Source organism: Hylobates moloch, unplaced genomic scaffold (genome assembly GCF_009828535.3).
Source record: "Hylobates moloch isolate HMO894 unplaced genomic scaffold, HMol_V3 SCAFFOLD_2, whole genome shotgun sequence".
NCBI lineage: Eukaryota > Metazoa > Chordata > Mammalia > Primates > Hylobatidae > Hylobates > Hylobates moloch.
Window position 1 is genome coordinate 162396791 of NW_026652277.1, and position 19799 is coordinate 162416589.

At 39.0% G+C, this 19799-nt stretch overlaps 1 protein-coding gene across 2 annotated transcripts in view; it reads right to left on the minus strand.

The window, feature by feature from the left end:
• IPCEF1 (interaction protein for cytohesin exchange factors 1) overlaps positions 1 to 19799 on the minus strand; it is a 211335-nt gene that overhangs the window by 80069 nt on the left and 111467 nt on the right. The window contains exons 3-4 of one of the 2 annotated variants that reach the window (XM_032160933.2): positions 9698 to 9734; positions 8850 to 9019 (exon numbers count right to left, since the gene is read on the minus strand). In XM_032160933.2, coding sequence (XP_032016824.1) covers positions 8850 to 9008 — 159 coding nt within the window. In that variant the 5' untranslated portion in view covers positions 9009 to 9019; positions 9698 to 9734. Of the gene's footprint in view, positions 1 to 8849; positions 9020 to 9697; positions 9738 to 19799 lie in introns of both variants that reach the window. The other variant, XM_058435616.1, reaches the window with a different exon arrangement.

Below are 19799 nucleotides of genomic sequence, written 5' to 3' on the forward strand. Positions count from 1 at the left end.
GCATATCTATATATGTTAATATTTATACACATACATATCTATATATGTGTCAAAATTTATACATTTATGCATTATAAATATCAATTCAATATATATCAATTTATATTTAAGTTAGCGTGTATGCACTTATGTACTCTATTTCCTGTTAACGATTTTAAACGATTTTAAGATAAAAGCCATTTTTGATTTTACATTCTATGCATTGGCAAATCAACTATCGTATATTCATATATAGTTCTTACAGCCATCAGAAATGACATTGTGGATATACATGTATCAACACGGAAATATGTTTCTATGTATTACTTAGTGAGAAAATCAAGTGACAACAGCATCATGCATCATATTATTTTATTTTTGTAAAACATAGAAACAAATGCTTGGAAACACATACAACAAAATGTCTAAACTCGTGCCATGGTGGTAGGAACTTTTATGTTTTTTTTTTTTTTTTTTTTTTTTTTTTTTTTTTTTTTTTTTTTAGATGGAGTTTCGCTCTTGTTGCCCAGGCTAGAGTGCAATGGTGCTGTCTCAGCTCACTGCAACCTCCACCTCTCGGATTCAAGCGATTCTCCTGCATCACTCTCCCAAGTAGCTGGAATTACAGGCATGCACCACCATACTGGGCTAATTTTGTATATATACATATATTTTAATACAGACAGGGTTTCTCCATGTTGGTCAGGCTGGTCTCAAACTCCCGACCTCAGGTGATCCACCTGCCTTGGCCTCCCAAAGTGCTGGGATCACAGGCATGAGCCACTACACCCGGCCAAGCCTGTATGATCTTCATTCATTTATTTCTCTCTGTCTGTTTGCTTCCATGTCTGTCTTCTTTTTTTATTTCGCTTACTTCTATTTTCAAATTTTTCCTATGAGCACATACTACTGTATAACCTTTTTTATAATTTTTATTTTAATTTTTAGCTGTTTTTTAAGAGATGGGGTCTCACCATGTTGACCAAACTGGTCTCAAACTCCTGGCCTCAAGTGATCCTCCCGTCTCAGCTTCCCAAAGTGCTGGGATTACAGGCGTGAGCCACCATGCCTGGCCCTATTGTATAATCTTTTAAAGCATTTTTCAGTTACTTTAAATTTCCAAAAAGCAAAAAGTTGGATTCTATATTGTTGTTTCTTTAAAAAAAAGAAGTTGTGGAGACACCAACAAAAGTACTATGCACTGTCCACCAGAGCAAAGAGGGAGGCTGTGTCCCCTGAGTGGGCATTTCACTGCTGTGAGCTAAGAAGACTGTCCTCTAAAATACCCCAGCCATGGCATTCACTCTGGCAATGCCCAAGCATATCACTGCCTTCTGAGAACAAGACAAAAGAAACCAACATTTCCTGGCTCTCAGTGTTCCACAATTAATTTTGAAAAGTTTGGAAAGAATTTAAAGGAAAATAATATTGGCAACATGAGCAATTGTTCCCACGTTACATGGAGTTAGCAACAAGAAGTTATTGAGAACTGCCTATCCCAACTACAGATAATGGGGCCATAAAGCTATGACAGGGGAACCATTATTTTAGAAATACATTCAAGGATCGGCAAAGGAAAATAATTGTTAGAACACAATAATACATTATAGACAGTAAATAAACTAAATGTCCATTTAAAAATTCATTTCCACGCATGTGAAATTAGAATGTCAGAAGTAACAGAATTCAAGAAAGTCCTCAATCATTCTAACATTTAGGTTTCCAAATGTTAACTAAGCAAGCATTTTTACCCCTTTCATCCATGAGTCATTGTCTTGTGGTAAACCGGTCACCTACAGCTGCTGAAATGTCACGTTTTGCCCTGTCTAGACATGTCAACATTCCACCTTCTCATTCTCCTTTCTAATACAAATTCTAGGAACATATGTTGGCCAAAAGTTCATCAATTTCACATCGTTAATTTGAATTGTCTTCACTGAAGAAACTTTTTTTTTTTTTCTTGAGACGCAGTCTCGCTCTGTCACCCAGGCTGGAGCGCAGTGATGTGATCTCGGCTAACTGCAACCTCCGCCTCCCATGTTCAAGCAACTCTCTTGCCTCAGTCTCCCAAGTAGGTGGGACTACAGGCATAGCCACCAGGCCTGGCTAATTTTTATATTTTTAGTAGAGGGGGGTTTCGCCATGTTGGCCAGGCTGATCTTGAACTCCTGACCTTCAGTGATCTGCCCACCTCAGCCACCCAAAGTGCTGGGACTACAGGTGTGAGCCACCGCACCCAACCTTAAAGAAACATTTCAAAACATTGGAATTTTGTTTGGGATTCGCTCAGAGGCTGGTTCTTGGCTAAGACAATAAATATAGAGTTCAAATAAATTAAAAGCTCATAATTCTCATTTTGGTAGAAGTCTGGGAACACATCAGTGTTCAATAATAATGCTCAATTTAATTAGTTGATTCATACAACTAACTGATAATTAAGTAATGTAATAATTAAGCAATTCCTTCAAAAAATACTGGTACATGCTCTGTACCTGCCAACTTCTAGGATATAGAGACACAGTTTAAATCAGACAAGTAAAGAATACGTCCTCTGCTGCTTATGTTGTAGCTGGGGGAGAAAGAATATAATAAGCTATGACTAATGTATTCATAAATTCCTATAAAATTTTTTTGAATCTATTGTAAACTCACTCAGACATTTTCCAAAATGTATGCTAATCTATGCCTACTGATGAAAGGTTCGGAAGACTTAATGTCACTTTCCCAGGGAAAATTAATCTGTTCTTTATTTTTCTTGAGCTGAAAAAAAAAGGTACTCTATATTTACTGAAACCTTCAGAATAGTTGTCTCATGAAAAGAGAAAATTTTGACTTTCAAGTAACATTTTCTACATGCGTAAATTCTGCCCAATGTAAAAAGTGATTAGATCTTCACTACAGAGATTCTCATAAAACTGATTTCAAGAAATATGCCTTCCAAAGTTAAGATCCTCTGAAATTCACATGAAGTGTGCATGCAACTAGAGATGGAACACATCTCATGCAGACAGTTACTTCAATCCCCAAACATGCAAAACTTTCACCATTCAGAAAGTAAAGGAGAAACACAATCACAATTGTGCAGACACATTGGATCCTCAAAGAACATCAAAGTCTCTGTAATATATACTAAACCAGATATTAACCTACAAACCTCTTCAGTTTGTCTAAAGTTTTTATGGAATAGATAGTTGGGGCCAGGTGCGGTGGCTCATGCCTGTAATCCCAGCACTTTGGGAGACTGAGGCGGGCAGATCATGAGGTCAAGAGATCGAGACCATCCTGGCCAACATGGTGAAACCCTGTCTCTTCTAAAAATACAAAACTTAGCTGGGCATGGTGGTGCACGCCTGTAATCCCAGCTACTCAGGAGGCTGAGGCAGGAGAATCGCTTGAACCCGGGAGGCGGAGGTTGCAGTGAGCCAAGATCGTGCCACTGCATTTCAGCCTAGCAACAAAGTGAGACTCCATCTCAAAAAAAAAAAAAAAAAAAAGAGAGAGAGAGAAACAGATAGTTGGATGATTCATTTTTTCTAATCAAGGCCCAGGGGCCTCAAGGCTTCCTTGAACTGGTGATGCAATGGCACAAATGGTGTCAATAAATGAAAACTAAAAAACACAAGTATAACTTTATACAAAGAAACAATGTACAAAACTAAAATACACCAAAAAAAGTAAGCAACGGTGCATCTAAATGAAATTCCACCCTTCTTAGTCACAAACTCTTTGTCCCTCAGTTCTCATATTATTTTCCCAGTCTCCCCAGACTCTAAAACTTGGAATCATGCTTATTTTAGCCTCAAATTTTTTGTGTCTTATATCCAAGCATTCTTCATACCTTGCCCCTTTTTATTTGCATAGTGTGTCCTAAATTCTCACTGTTGGCACTCTAGTCCAGGAGCTCGTGTCTGAATGCCTGCATTTTCTCACCATCTCCTAACTGGCCTTCTGGCAGCTCCCTCACTCTCCAAAACATCCAATTTATTGCTGCTAAGTTCATATTTTTCACATGCCAATTTCACGAGCTCACCTTCCGGCTCAAGAATAGGCAGTGGCTCCCTACTACCTGCTGGATCAAATCCACATTCCTACACTATCACTACGTGTCTCAGTCCCCCATTCACTGGCCCTAAGTCACCTCTAAATGGAGAAGCCATGCAGCCTGGGGAAAAGAGCCTGGCTTTGTTGTTGGGAAACCTTTGTTTTAAATCCCAGCTCTGCTATTTACTCCTTATGAGACTTTGAGCAAGTTACTTAAATTCCCTGAGCTTCAGTAAACTCCCTTGAAAAATGGGAATAATAAAATCTATCTTGCTCAGCTATTATGAGAATTCAATATAATCGCTAACACATGGGTTGGCACACCTCGTTTATATTTTCATTCCTTTGTTCACATTAGTCCCCAGAATGCGCGTCTCCCACCTCTACTTCTCAAAGATCCTAATAATGTGTTAGGAAAACGGGAGCAGCTGTGCAGGACCTAATCGGAACCTTGGGGCCTTTCCAGCAAATTCAGATTGCTGCTTTTCTCATATCTGTTTTTAAGAATAGAGGTGGAAATCCTTTCCCGGAAAATTATTTTCTGTCAAAATCAGTCCTTACGCATGATTCCATTTCTCGAAATTCCCATGGGCAATGTAAATGCCGAAGATTCTTAATTTTTATTTATATATGAAATCAAGAACTATTAATTGAGAGCCTATTAACTGTCAGACACAGAGTAAGTTGCTGAAGATATACCCATGATCTTGTCCTACAGAAATGATCAATTATGGAAAACAGCAAGTCTGACAAGCAAGTACCCAAAAAAGAGGACAAGTATGATAGTATGAAAAGTATAGGCCAGGCGAGGTGGCTCACACCTTTAATCCCAGCACTTTGGGAGGCCAAGGCAGGTGGATCACTGGAGGTCAGGAGTTCGAGACCAGCCTGGCCAAGATGGTGAAACCTTGTCTCTACTAAAAATACAAAAATTAGCCGGGCATGGTGGTGCATGCCTGTAATCCCAGCTACTCAAGGAGGCTGAGGCATGAGAATCGCTTGAACCTGGGACGCAGAGGTTGCCCTGAGCCGAGATAACACCATTGTACTTCAGCCTAGGCAATAGAACAAGACCCTGTCTCAAAAAAAAAAAAAAAAAAAAAAAAAGAAAGTAAAGAAAAGTATAGGCCGCTCAGGGCGCAGAGAGAGGAAGCCAAATTTAGGTCAGGGGAGAAGGTACGTACCTCTAGAAGGCTATTTAAGCTAAAATTTGACCTATAAGGAGGGATAAGCTTGATGGAATTGGATAGGAGAAAGACTTCAGTGCGTGGAGACAGAGTTTTCTGAGCAGAGAAACAGCATATGCGAAGGCTTAGAGAGAGCCAGCCCACGTGCTAACAGGAATTGAAGGAAGTGCCATCTTTAAATGGATAGGGCTGACAAGTGTGAGGAAGTAAAAAAGGTTACCAGTTAAGGTGATTCCCATAAGCCAGGAAGTGAATTTGTACTTTCTCGTGAGGGCAAGGGAAAACAAAACTGTGGATTTTAAATCCAAGATTTTACCAGCCTGGATTTCTATGGCTGTTAAACTTGCATATGGTTTTGTAGGACTTGGTGAGTAATCTTGTGTGCTGTGTCACACTCTAAGCACATAATATGTGGTGTGAAAAATGGCAGATGAGCCTCTGGACTTGACCTTTCTCAATGAATTCTAGGTAGTACAGTTCGAAGTAGCAACGTGTGGTGAAAGAAAAAGGTAGACTATGCATCAGGTAACTGGGTAACAACAGCACAAAACAGAAGAGAGGTTAGGCTGGTCTTCCCACGCAGTGTCAGGGAATGATAGAGAGAGAAAAGCAAAGGGATTCAATGACAATGAGATCACATGTAATTTCAAAGGAGAATTGCCCTAAATTTCATTTCTAGAGCTGTTCTCTCGGAACCCCGTTGAAGGCAGAAAACAGGGTTGTCTTAATGGTGTCATGTATCCTGGCCCTGATAGGGAGTCGGATTGGCATGCTATAAGTCATGGACTTAGGAGTCCAAGGGACCTGAATGTGAATCTGTTTTTTTCCATTTACTCCCATGTGACTTGGGACAATTGACGCAGTCTCTCTGCATTTCAGTCTGTCCCACTTTCAAAACGTGGAGACAATTACTACCTCTCAGGGTGATTTTGAGGAGTAAATGAGAGCATATATGCAAGGTACCTTGAATCATCTATCCCGTGGCCTAGAGTAGACACTAAGTAACAGGTGGCTCTTCCTAAGATGCTATGGACTCTGCTACCTCTCAGCATTAGGCTATATGAGGATGTGTAGGCACGGGGCTGGTCGTAACCCAAGGTTAAGGAACATGGAAGGTAGAATTAGAATTCTGCCCTTAGGTGCTTAGGCTTAGGTGCTTTGAGAGCGACTTTGTTGAATCTGAATTCTTTTAAGTGGCAGAAAGTAAATAAAGCTTCTTGGCTTGACAGGACGTGCTTGGGTCTTATTTCACAGCTGGTGTCCACACGGACAAGAGGAATATCACTGCTAATTAAGCATTCATTGAGTAGCCTTTTTTCCCCCACAATAAACATATAATTAAGCTTCGGGGTGTGTGTGTGTGTGTGTGTGTGTGTGTGTGTGTGTGTGTGTCTTTGTGGTAGAGAGGAAGAGAGAGGGAGAATTCCTCTACATACCTTAAGTTTTATAACCATTAGTTTGCATACCATTAGTTTAATCCTATAGTTCCCTAGCCAGATAACGGCAAGCTTATTCTCCATTCAGTGCTGCTAACCCAACTGTATTCAAGTACATGCTTTGCAACCTGAATATTGCTTTCTGTGTTGCCATGAAAGCAAGCCAGGGCAGGAATGTGTGAGTGTATCTAAGGCTCTATCCCTTTCCTCTTTCTAGCCTAGTCTGTCAACACTGCTGCTCCTTGTGGAAGCATGAAGTTCCTAATGCCTAAAATAGGTAACTCATTTCTCCTCTAAGAGAATCATAAGCTGAATGAGCTGATGAGGCCAAGCCAGCCCAATCTGGAAGCCTGTGTGGTTCAGAAGGACTTCCTTTAAATTCTATGAAGACAGGGACAGCAGCCAGAACATATTTGCTAAATAATTTGATTCCCTGAGAAGATGAACGTCCTGCTTCTATCCGAGCTTTATTACTTCCCACAGACATGCCAAGCTCCACCAGCATCCAATCTTTCCAACAGCCTCTGGAAATGCCCTGACCACTATTAAAAGGTAAATCAGTAGGTTCTCCCATGTTATAAAAGATGTAGAGAACTATCGCTTGCCACAACTACCCCAAAACAAGGGCCTGAAATAATATGAAACAAAAAAGAGACGTTTATATTAACCTTAGTTCCTCTTAAGAAGGAACCTGTATTTGTTTAGGAAAACTCTTACAATAGAAGGCAAGACGGCAGACCCAGGTTGCCTTGATTTGGGTAAAACCATACCCAAGATGAAGAATGTATTCAGGAGGGGAGAAGAAAAGAGAGAAAAAGGTTGCCAGTGGAAAACTGCACACTCTGCCAGTGACTTTTTGTGAATCCCTTAAAACTTTGATAAGTTGTTATAACTCACCAAATGCTTGAAAAAAAATGTATTTTTACGGAACCCAAAGAGGAGCTTTGTGCCACATTTTTCATGAGGTGAAGCTGGAGCAGTATGTTTGGGGGCAGAGGAGCAGAGAGGAGAGTGCTTATTACCAGCACTGGAATTGGATTTGGGTCTGGTTTAGCCAAATCTTTAATGAACAGGTGCCCAGGTGTATGTGAGTAACAAAAATTGATTAGTGGCCAGTGAATGTAAATTTATCAACTAAAAATTTGGCCCACAAACAATATGCAGTACTTATTTTGCATTTATAAAGTTACACGATGTACAGCTCTGTTGCTTGAAAGACAGGCATGCCCACGTCATTTCACAAGAAGAATGTCCATAAAAAGAACTTTCCTGGCTTATAAGCATCTCCTAAGTACTTTTCCCTTAATGGACTAAAGGCCCTCCAATGCTGATCTTCACGGTACTACAAAGGGACTCACACTCTCCTGAGAGCAGCAATCAAACCTCACTGGGTTTGTGGAGAGCATTCCTCCTTGGAAATGTCTCCTCATTCGACATTCAACAACATTGTCATTTTCAACATGATTCAGGTCATGAAAGATCAGCACAGTTTCTAACAATAACTTTATTTCCAGCCATTTTCAAAAGAAAACTAGCCTGGGAAGCAGACCACAACAGTATACTGACTTTTTAAGGAATAAACTAGGCAACTATCTTTTCAAATGTTGTCTAAGCACGACCAGTTTAACACCATCACAGAGCACACCAGGGGACAAGAGGCGACAGTTGCCAATGCAAAGCTGGCATAGGGGTTAGCGATTCCAAACCAACCCATCTGATAAAGAAGGTCGGGGAAAGAAGGGGAAGAAGAAAGTAAAGGAGGAGAGATTGAAAAAGCTTCTCTGAACTGAATCAATTGACACCCTTGTAGGTCGTGAAGCCGAGTCTCCTTTTAGCAGAGAGACCTTAACTATGTAAAGGTGCCATGTTAAGTGATGCCCACATAAATCCTGAAACCATTAGAATCCCTCGTGGAATAGTAACATTAATAACAGAACTTAAAAGTCTCCTTTAGCAAGGATGTAAACGTCCACACTCCCTTCCTCCCCAACCAGAGTAGTCAAACAGGATGGGTTTCTTCTCCATAAAACACAATAGCATAACCTACATATCTACTGGACCAGAAATGGCTTCTATAACTTATTTGTTTATTTACTCCGCTCCAATTCCCAGAAATCAAAATGAACTTTCCCACTGGGATCACCTGATCCCTTTAACGTATCCCTCATTAAAACGGCTGGGAACAGGAGGAAGAAAGCAGACTCACCATTTGATTGCTATACCAGTACAGTGACGACCCCTTCAGTATCACCCAGAACTTTTTCCATTTGTTGCTTAGGAAACTTCCCTTTTCCTTTTTCTTATACAGCCACCCTTGGCAGTCAGCATGGCCCAGATCTTTACACGATATCCTCCTCCGACTCATCGTGAGAAAACCTGCAATGATTACATGAAGAGGTAGATAATGTATTCCCCTGATTTGGTAGGTAAAGTATTATCCTGATTTATGTGACAGAGTAAAAGGCAACTTTTAATTGTTAACCCCCCGGGGAGGTGGATTTTTCACCAAGATTTATGCAAAGCCTATGCAAAACCAATGCAAAAAAAAAAAAAAAAAAGCCATGTGTCTGTTTTATTTTTAAACATTCGTTTGATGCTTAGAAGGTATAAGATACAGCCAAAGAAACAGCGCAGCGGGACTAATATGCAAGTATTAGTCTAAGAATAGTATTCACCAAGAAGAAGTTGAATGTAATTAAAATTGTAAGGCTGGCAGGCATATCCGTGCAGTAACATAGCTCCTCTCAACAATAACAGCCGTAGTTATGCAATAGATGTTGAAGGGTTAATGCCCACCTCAAAACACAGCTACTTCCCGACTCACTGCCAGTTTTTCTAAGCTCTTTCGACATACCACGAAGGATTAATCCAAATGAACAGCATGTCATCATTTCTTAAAATCGATTCAACAATAACCAAAAATTAATCTGCCGTCCACCTCCTCTTATTAGCATTAAGACAGACAAAAATCTGATCCCAAGGAAGGCACCCCGGAGAAAAGCCACACTCAACGCACACAAAAAGGAGATAAAGAAACAAAAGAGATCTAATTACCTTGAGTTTTCCTCCTCGGCTTCTGACGCAAGGGAACCTGCTGAAAATGCAGGAAGGAAAGAAAAGAGGAAATTTCTGATTGTGTTGTAACATTTGTAAAGAGAGAAGGAGGGAGGAGGTGGCAGTGTTTATGAGCAGGATGGAATCTAAAAAAAAAAAACTCTCCAGGCAGAGCTTAACGGGGAGCTACTAGCTGAGGCACAAAATGTGCTAATTAGAATCAATATACATTGAGCTGAACCTGAAAAAAAAAGAAATGTCACAGAGCATTTATCACTGATGTTTCCTGTTCCCACCCACGAGCCGCTCTCTCACTACTACTTCAGTTATGATAGCACAGTGTTCACGGAAGTTTTAAAAATCAAAAAATATTTCCCCTTTTGTGTTTTTGTGAGAGAAGGAAAAATATATCTGCTTCTTTTGCAATTTCTAAATAACAATGATTATTCAGATAAACCTGGAAGATAATTGTTACAATCTCAAAATATTAGAGTCACTTGACTATTCAGTTCATAGTCCTGCTACCACATAGGGTTACACCTAAACCACATGAATTAAATATCCCAGAAAATGAAATTCCACAACCTCTTTTAGTAAGAGTTCAGTAGCAATCAACCCTCCTTATCAGGAAATTCTTATTTACAGACAAATTAAAGTTTGTTATTCTGTCTTTAAATATCTCTGAATATTTCTCACGTTTTATGGAAGATAAATTAGTTACCACCTACTATTCTGTACTAGCTCTTCAAATCTTCAAGTCAGACATAAGACAATAGATATGAAATATACATTTTTTCCACAATATATTTTAAACAAACATACAATCAGACTATCACCAAAAATAAAAAATATTTTTAAGTACTTTCAAATACGTGTGTGTGTGTGTGTGTGTGTGTGTGTGTGTAGAGAGAGAGAGAAAAAAATTTTTGCTTAAAGAAGTTTTATTTGTTTTTTCTTTACAAATATCTAAGCTGAATTGATTTAAATTTGAAAGACAACCTTTTCCATTAACAGGTAGAGAACTCGGGGAAAAAAACATAAAAATGAAAAGCAGTTCCAAAATTTGGTATGTAATCTTAGTACAGCATTTTATAATGTTTTCTAGAGGTTCCTGGCTTATATTCTACATATCTAACTATTGATCTCATAGCTGTTGTATATGGTTCTACTGCATGTTTGAAGAAGGGATATGACATAGTGAAAAGAGAAGAAGGTCTTTAAATCTAGAGGCCTGGAACCAATTCCTAGCTATTATAATTAGTAGCTGTGTTGCCCAAGAAAATAGCACTCTCTGAATCTGCTTCTTCATTTATAAAATGAAGATATTCATAATAATTCTAATCCTATAGGTCTTATAAAGATTTTACAAGACTTACTTGCGAAAATCCTCTGAGAACTAAACAACATTCCTTTATGTGAGTATATGTAATATAATATTATATCGTTGAGATAAACAAATACTTTATATCTAATAAACAGAAGAAATCATGATTTTCATAAGCATGATTTATGTTTCCTTCAGCAATTATAACAAAGCTAAAGTGTTTAAATTATATTTCCTGGGAAATATAGATCCCAAGAAATACTGCACTGACATTTCATCTGACAAATGTTAGAGTAAAATTTATCCCCCAAAAATTAATCATCCGTAAAGATGGCAGTAATTGCCTTAAATTTTAAGCAAAGACAGACATGTTATAATCATGGCATGTTACTAAAATCCAGGCAAGTTATCATGAAAAGGACCTAGTCTCAGCCTCACTTCACAGATATCTCCCACACTGACCTGTCTTGTATTCTAAAGTTCCTATCATTCCCTCAAATCAACTCCTGGGACCTTTTTTTGATATGCCAATTCTCTGAGATCAGTAAAACCCAACTAGTACCTATTGGCAAAATATTTTTGCCCAAATATGTATATTATTTGAGTGGCTAACTTTTAGCTGAGAGCCAGGACTAAAGACAAAGAAGAGAATAGGTGAATGTAGATTCTGGGTAAGATTTGGGAAATCTGGGGTCCAGGAGTCCCTAGCAAGCACTTGAGACAAACCAAGAACCAGGGGAATAGGGAGAAAAGGGCGTTGTTAACAGTCATTCCTAGAGTGCTCAGGCCTCCAATGAACAAGATGAAATTACATTAGTTCAAACAAGAAGAGCAGCCTTCGGATGAACAAATGAGAGGAAAGTCCCTGGAGGGCAGCAATGGGATCAGCCAAGGCAGAGAGGAAATGATGCTCCTTCCATCGCTCCCAGCTGGGTACCAGTGAGTATCCTCCACCCATTCCTTGTGAGCACCCAGTGGGACTGGAGCCCTCTGGCTCCACCATCAAACCTTAGGGGCTACTTCCAGGGAAAGCCCCAAAATGTGAGCTTTGTCTCAATTCTGCCCAAGACCAACCCTTGGTCTACACCAAGTTCTTGTGCCTAGAATGGGATGAGAACAATACCTCGAGCAGAACGGGCACCCAACTCAAAGAAAGGCTTTTTTTTGTTTTTAAGTGGGAGAGGGAGCTTAGTTATTGAGTCATTGAGTCAACTCTGTTCTGACAGTAATTCTCTTAAAGCAAATTATTAACTGTTAAAACTGTTTTCTCTGACCAGAAACAGACTGCATATTATAGAAATAACAAATTCAGGGAGTTTCAGTTTCACTTAACATACATGAATTTGAAACCTAAATTGGTTTATATGAGACAATGAAAACAATCTTTGAGAACTTTATAGCATCTAAGATAGATTTCACTCCTCACAACAGGAAGTGGAACCCGCGAACTAGTCCATTTCAAAATGATCTTGCATGTGGTTTTTCACTAGTAAGTAAAAAAAAAAAAAAAAAAAAAAAAAGCAAGCAACCAGTTGAGCATTTTATGAGACGGTTTTTCAATAGGGGAAATTATAACTTGTTATTATCATAAATATTCAGAGCCTAGTAAGATATTTTCTCATACTATTTTCTTCCAGTTTGAATGTTATAGGTAAAACTAAAAAATTATTCTAAAAATCTGATTTTGCCCTAACTTAGTTCTAAAACTGAGGGGAAATTTTTCTTTGAAAATATGTATTTCTTTTTCATTGAAGAAGTGTATTTTTCTTTAACTTTTTAAAAGATGGTTCAAAAACTTCATTTGGCCACGAATCACTCGAAAACACATAGAAATATACAAAAGACCCAGTAGAAAATATACAAAGGAAACTCCTTTGATATTGAATGATGGTGCTAATGCCCAGGTTACAGGTAACTATTATATTGACTTATCCATATAGTAGTTGTTAAACCTTGCAGGCAAAATTTACCCCAAGATGTATTAAAATTCACAGTAAGATGCTCTGTCATTATATCAGACTTCATAGTGATCTAATCTTTAGCAAAAACTATACAGTGATATGCTGGTAAAATGGGGTCTCTGGTTGCAGGAGCCCTAACTGGTGGCTTTTGTCAATTTCTGTGGTACAAACCCTCACATCATTGACAGTTTCAAACTACCAATATTTTAACAACCAAGCCACAAAAATTCCTATTTTAGAGCCATACCAGATCAGCACAGCACTGACAGAGCTGTTAGGAATGTTTCTCCAGAAACCCCTGACATCTCCACAAACGTTTTTTATCCTTCCTGGAAAACTAGACTCAACTTTTTAAAGGAGATTCTAAAGCATCCAACTAATAGACATTTACCTGTGAAAACATGAAAAGCTTGCTTAATTTTTTCAGAAGACTAACCACCTTAAATAATACTTAATACATTGATTGAAATAATCTCTCATAGTAGTGAATAATGAAGACAGACAATAGACATTCTAATAATAATAATAATAATAGAAGCAGTAATAAAAACAATGACAGAGGTCGGATGTGATGACTCACGCCTATGTCAGCGATTTGGGAGGCTGGGGTGGGAGGATATCTTGAGCCCAGGAGTTCAAAACTGGCCTGGACAACATAGCAAGACCCCATCTCTTATTTTAAAAAACCACAATGACAGCTAAAAAATATGAATAAAGCTTTTTTTTTTCTTTTTCTTCTCCTTTCTTTCTTTATTTTTTTAACAAAGGTTAATTCTTAAATGTATAGCAGCTCCAAAACAACACTTAATTCCAGCTATTGGTGGTAAAAGATGTTATGGCAGGGAATACAGATGTTTAAATACGATGAAATAAAGGGTCATCATCTCCTCAGGCACAAGGAACAGCTTACTTTTTGCCAGATTTCTTAATTCCACCTGTGGCCCAGGGGCACCTTCCCCACGGCCTTCGCTTTGAGTTTCTTTTGCTCCTCTTTTTGTTTCTGCTTGAAAGCCTTCTCTTCCTCGTCCATCTCCTTGACCTGCTTCTTGGGCTGTTTCAGGGGCTTCTTCCTGCCACCTTCACAGCTGGACATGGCGCCTGCTGTCATCCCTGATTTCTTGTCTCTTCTTTTTTTTTTTTTCTTTTTTTATTAATTTTTTTTTTTTGCACACAAAACAATAAACATTTTCTAAAAGTACATACAAACAAAAAGATGCATATCAAATATATTAGGAAGGTTGCACATGGGAAGACGGGGAATAGAAATGGGGGGTGGGAATTAAAGAAAATAAATGAGAGAGGGACTTTGTATGGATCAATGATAATAACTCAATCCTCTATTTGACAAAGAAGAAGGAGAAGGAAGAGGAAGAAAAAGAAAGTGGGATAAAGGATCAGAAAGGGAGGAAAATAGAAAAAATTAGACTATGACTCCAGGGTAGACCTGTTTTGTTGTCACTGGGTTGGTTGGTTGGTTGGTTTGTCTGTTGTACCCTTCACACGTTTTGCCATGTTGGCCAGGCTGGTCTCGAACTCCTAGACTCAAGTGATCAACCCGCCTCGGCCTCCCAGAGTACTGGGACTACAGGCGTGAGCCACCACATCCAGCCCCCACATTGCTTCCTGCCTCCGTGGTAGACCCCCCAGACGGGGCGGCTGGGCAGAGACGCTCCTCACTTCCTAGACGGGGTGGCGGTCGGGCAGAGGCGCTCCTCACATCCCAGACGATGGGCGGCCGGGCAGAGGAGCTCCCCACAACCCAGACGATGGGCGGCGGCCGGGCCGAGGCTGCAATCCCAGCACCCTGGGAGGCCAAGGCAGGCGGCTGGGAGGAGGAGGCTGCAGCAAGCCAAGACCACGCCACCGCACTCTAGCCAGGGCAACACCGAGCACCGAGTGAGTGAGACTCCGTCTGCAGTCCCAGCACCCCAGGAGGCCAAGGCGGGCAGACCACTCGAGGTCAGGAGCTGGAGACCAGCCTGGCCGACATGGTGAAACCGCGCCTCCAGCCAAAGGAGAAAAACCAGGGAGGGGTGGTGGTGCGCGGTGGCAATCCCAGGCATCCCGCAGGCCTGGGCAGGAGAACCACGGGAGCCGGACGCAGGGAGTCCGCAGGGAGCCGACCGCACTCCAGTCTGGGACACAGAGGGAAGAAAAGAAAGAAGGAAGGAGGGAGGGAAACAAAGCTTAATAATGATATCATGCTCGCGTGTGCCAGGCACTGCCCTGAGTCTTTTCAAGACACTGGCATTGAACTCTCATAGCCACCTTTCTGGCTCAGATGCTATTATTATATCCACTTTATAACCACTTTACAGAAGTGGAAATTAAAGCAAACGGAGCTTCCGAATTTTGCCCAAAGCCACCAAAGTAAATGGTAAAGTGCAAATAGGTATTTCAAGAACAAAACTCTGCATAGTAGACTGTTAGGATATTTGTTTGCATTGTTGCTGTTTTGTTGAGAAGTAGGGCAGGGAAACAAGGACTAGAGATCAGGGCGAAGATGGATGCCACGGCACTTTCCACCTGGAAGAGGAGAAGAAATGAAAGGAGGACTGGGAAGAAGGGGAGGAAGGAAGGGAGAGGAGTTAAGGAGCTGCAGGAAGGGCGCAAGAGAAGACGGAAGAAGGAGGAAGACAATGTAGAAAGTGGGGAAGAGCAAAGTTCCAGGGAAAATCGTGAAGTTTCTAGCTTAAACAATTGCAATAAATGACTTAGCGCCATAAAGAACACAGTTAGAAATGTATGTATTGTTTCAGCAGTAAAGATACTGAGTTTGATAAACATGTGAGACATCTTAGTGGAAATACTTGGTATACAGTAGTATATAAGGGGTTAGATATTGGGAGGAAAATCTGGAATAAAGATATAAAATGGTGACTTGTCACTGTATAAAGAGTAGAAGTCTCATGTTTTGGTCAGATCACCCAGAGAATGTATAGAATGACAAACGCTCAACATCAGAATCCAAAGGAAAACCAACATGCCCTAGAAAGGCAATAGAAGTCCAGCAAGGGGACTGTGCCGTTAACAGCCAGAGAAAAAGTAAAGAGAGGCAGGAGAGAAGGTTGTCGTGGAGCAGAGGGAGGAATACAAGAGAAAGGTAGGTCCAAACCTTCCAATACCGTCAGTGTGAAAAAACACAGGACAAGCTCCTCTTGGCCAGGCACGGTGGCTCTCACCTGTAATCCCAGCACTTTGGGAGGCCAGGGTGGGTGGAGCACGAGATCAGGAGTTCGAGAACAGCCTGGCCATCATGGTGAAACCCCGTCTTTACTAAAAATACAAAAATTAGCTGGGCGTGGTGGTGGGTGCCTGCAATCCCAGCTACTCGGGAGACTGAGGCAGGAGAATTGCTTGAACCCCAGAGACAGAGATTGCAGTAAGTCGAGATCATGCCATTGCACTCTAGCTGGGGTGACAGAGCGAGACTCCATCTCGAAAAAAAAAAAAAAGAAAAAACGAAGGACAGATTCACTAGAGATTTGGCAAAAACAGTTTAACTATTGTGTGGGGCTACAAGACCAATCCGAGTGGGTTGAGAGATGAGTGGGAATTGAAGAAATAAAGACAGCATTGCAGACTACTCTTTCAAGAATCTTCACTGAAAAGAGGCGTCATGATAGTAACAGGAAGGCACACTGCCAAAGGACAGAGATTGCCATAGACCTCCCTCAAAACCAAGCTTCTGTGCTTATACCCTTCTATTGCAGTAAGATACAGATACACACTTAGAAAGCACTTCAACAATACAGTATCAAAGGCTTCAATTATATTCATATTCTAACTCATTGATCATCCATTTCTTTCTGCCTTTTTTCTTTTTGAGATTATTTTTAAGAGAATTAAGTATACTGTTATCTCTCTGTGTACTCCTTCCTTTTTTCATTTCCCTCTCATTCTCCTCACATTACACTAACTTGAATGTGATGTTGATCATTTCCTTGCTTTTTTTGTTTTGTTGTGTTTTGTTTTCTCCTTGTAGAGACAGGGTCTTGCTCTGTTTCCCAGGCTGGTCTCAAAATCATAGGCTCAAGAGATTTATCTTCCTCAGCCTCCCAAAGTGCTGGGATTACAGGCACAAGCCACCACATCCGGCCTCCGTTGCACTTTTACTATCTACAAATAATATTTTAACAAAACTATAAGTAATAACATTAATGCAGACATTTAATTTTCACTATTATGTTTTTGTAATGTTTTCACTTTGATACATGTATCTCTAGTTCATTTTCAATACTGCATAGTACTGCAGTGAAGAAATATGCCACAATATATCTCTACCTATTGATGCACATTTAAATTATTTACAATGTTATGCTATCACAAAAATGTTGCAACTAACAATTCCATTGTGCATATATGCAGGTGTCTTTCTGGGCTACCTATGTGTCTGGAAGTGGAATTCCATGATCATAGGATATGTGCATCTTTAACTTTTTAGATATTCCCACGTTTCTTCCAAAGTGTCCTACTTACAGACCCTCCTGCAATATATAAAATTTAGCTTTCTACAACCAGGAATGTGTTTTAGTCTCCTATCTCAGAGTTGCAGAAATCTTTCCTACATCTCCTTCTACCTATTTATTTTTTCTCTTTCATTAATGTCTGCTCTTATTACCCTTATTTCTTTAAATTTTTAAAAAATTTACTCTGTTATTCTTTTTCCAGCTCCTAGAGGTGATGTTTATCTTATTTATATTCTTTGCTTTCATTATAATAAAACATTCAGAGCTATACGTTTACTGGGAATTTTGCTTTACTTGTATCTCCTTGTTTTTCCATTCTAAATCATTTCTTTAGAATGAGACATTGGAATGTGTATTTATAGATTTCTTAGCATATGGGAAATTTTTACTATTTTTTTATTTCTAAATTCATTTCATTTTGTTCAGAACATATGATATTTATGATACCAATTTCTTGAAATTATTAGCATTTATTTGTGACTTATTACATAATCAAATTTTGTAAACATTCTATATTAGTCCATTCTCACACTGCTCTAAACATACTACCTGAGACTGGGTAATTTATAAACAAAAGAGGTTTAATTGACTCACAGTTCTGCATGGCTGAGGGGGCCTCAGAAAAGTTACAATCATGGTGGAAGGTGAAGGGGAAGAGAGACACGTCTTACACGGCAGCAGGAGAAAGAGAGAAGCAGGAAGCACCAGATACTAATCAAACAACCAGATCTCGTGAGAACTCACTCAATATCACGAGAACAGCATGGGGGAAACTGCTCCCATGATCCAATCACCTCCCACCAGGTCCCTCCCTCAACATGCAGAGATTACAATTTGGATTACGATTCCAGATGAGGTGGGGACACAGTCAAATCATATTACATTCTATGTAAACCTAAATCAAAACTGCTAATTTTGTTTTCCAAGTCTTTTATATCTCTCTTTAATTTTTGTTGCCGGAGTTACAACTTTGTTAGTATTTCCATCCTTTTATTTTCAAACTTTATGTGTGGTTGGTTGGTTGGTTTTTGCCATTTCTTTTATAGGACCATATGATTACATACTGATTTTTTTGATGTAACAAGATTATCTGTGCCTTTCCATAGGTAAGTTTAATCTACTTACATTTAACAGCATTTTTATTTTGCGGTTTTGGTTTCATTCATTTCATTTATTTTTATTTTTCCCTTTTTTCTTTCTCACATGCAATTTCTCTGATGTTTAATTTAGTATTTCTAAATTCACCATAAATATAACATAACTTAGCATATTGTAACTCCTGTTTGAATGACTACTCTCTTGTTATTGCAGTCTACATATTTATTTTTCCATTAAAAATGTTAAGTGTATTATTATTCTTAATCATAAATTATTATGATTAAGTTGTTATTTCTCAATCAGAAATCACAAGTTTTCCTATTTCTGGGATCATCTTTGTTTCATTTATCATATAGCTTCCCACTGGATCCACTTTTCTGTTTAGGAGGGTGCCTCTTTGAATAGTCCCTTTTAATGAGGATCCATAGGTAGTAAATTCTCAGTCTCTGTGTGTATTGTAATACCTTTATTTTCACCTCAAAACTGAATGATAATTGAGGTGGGTATAAAAGTATTTTCACCCCTGGCACTTTGACTATTTTGATCATTGGTCTTCTAACAACTATCACGTTGATCAATTTCTGCTATCAGTCTATCATTCATCATACTTGATTTTCTCTCTTAAGGCATTCTCATCATCCTTGATATACTGTAACTTTACTGCAATGTTTCTAGTTATGGACTTTATTTATACTGCTCAATCCTCTGAGTGAAGCTTTAATTGATAACTTGCATCTTTTTTCAAGCATGGAAAATTTTAAAAGGTCTTCAAATAGTGTTTTTCTGCCATTTTCCTCATTCTCTTCTTTTGGGAGTAATGTTAGATTTATGTTAGAGATGGGTGATTTTTCTTTCATATCTTAGCTCTTTTTTAATCTCTTTATCTCTCTATGCTACTTACGTCTTATATCAATTTTTCAAATCTGCTTCCAATTTACTAATACTCTTTTTTGAAAGTGCCCAATGTTTATGCCATCTATTGAGCTATTGCAAGGAAGGCATTTTCTTTTCTGATATTTCTAAATTTTTTCAAAACCAACTGACATTTTATTATTGGTGCCTGATTTTTCTTCAAAAATTTTTAAAAGTTTCTTTGAACCTTGTACTTAAACATTTTGCCAAGCTTTTAACTTTTTATGTAATTTAAAATGAAGCTATCTTCTAATTTTTTATTCTGTATTCTATCTTTCTTAGCATTATTACTTGTAAATGTGTTCTGGGATTTGTCTTAGTCAGTTTGGACTGCTGTA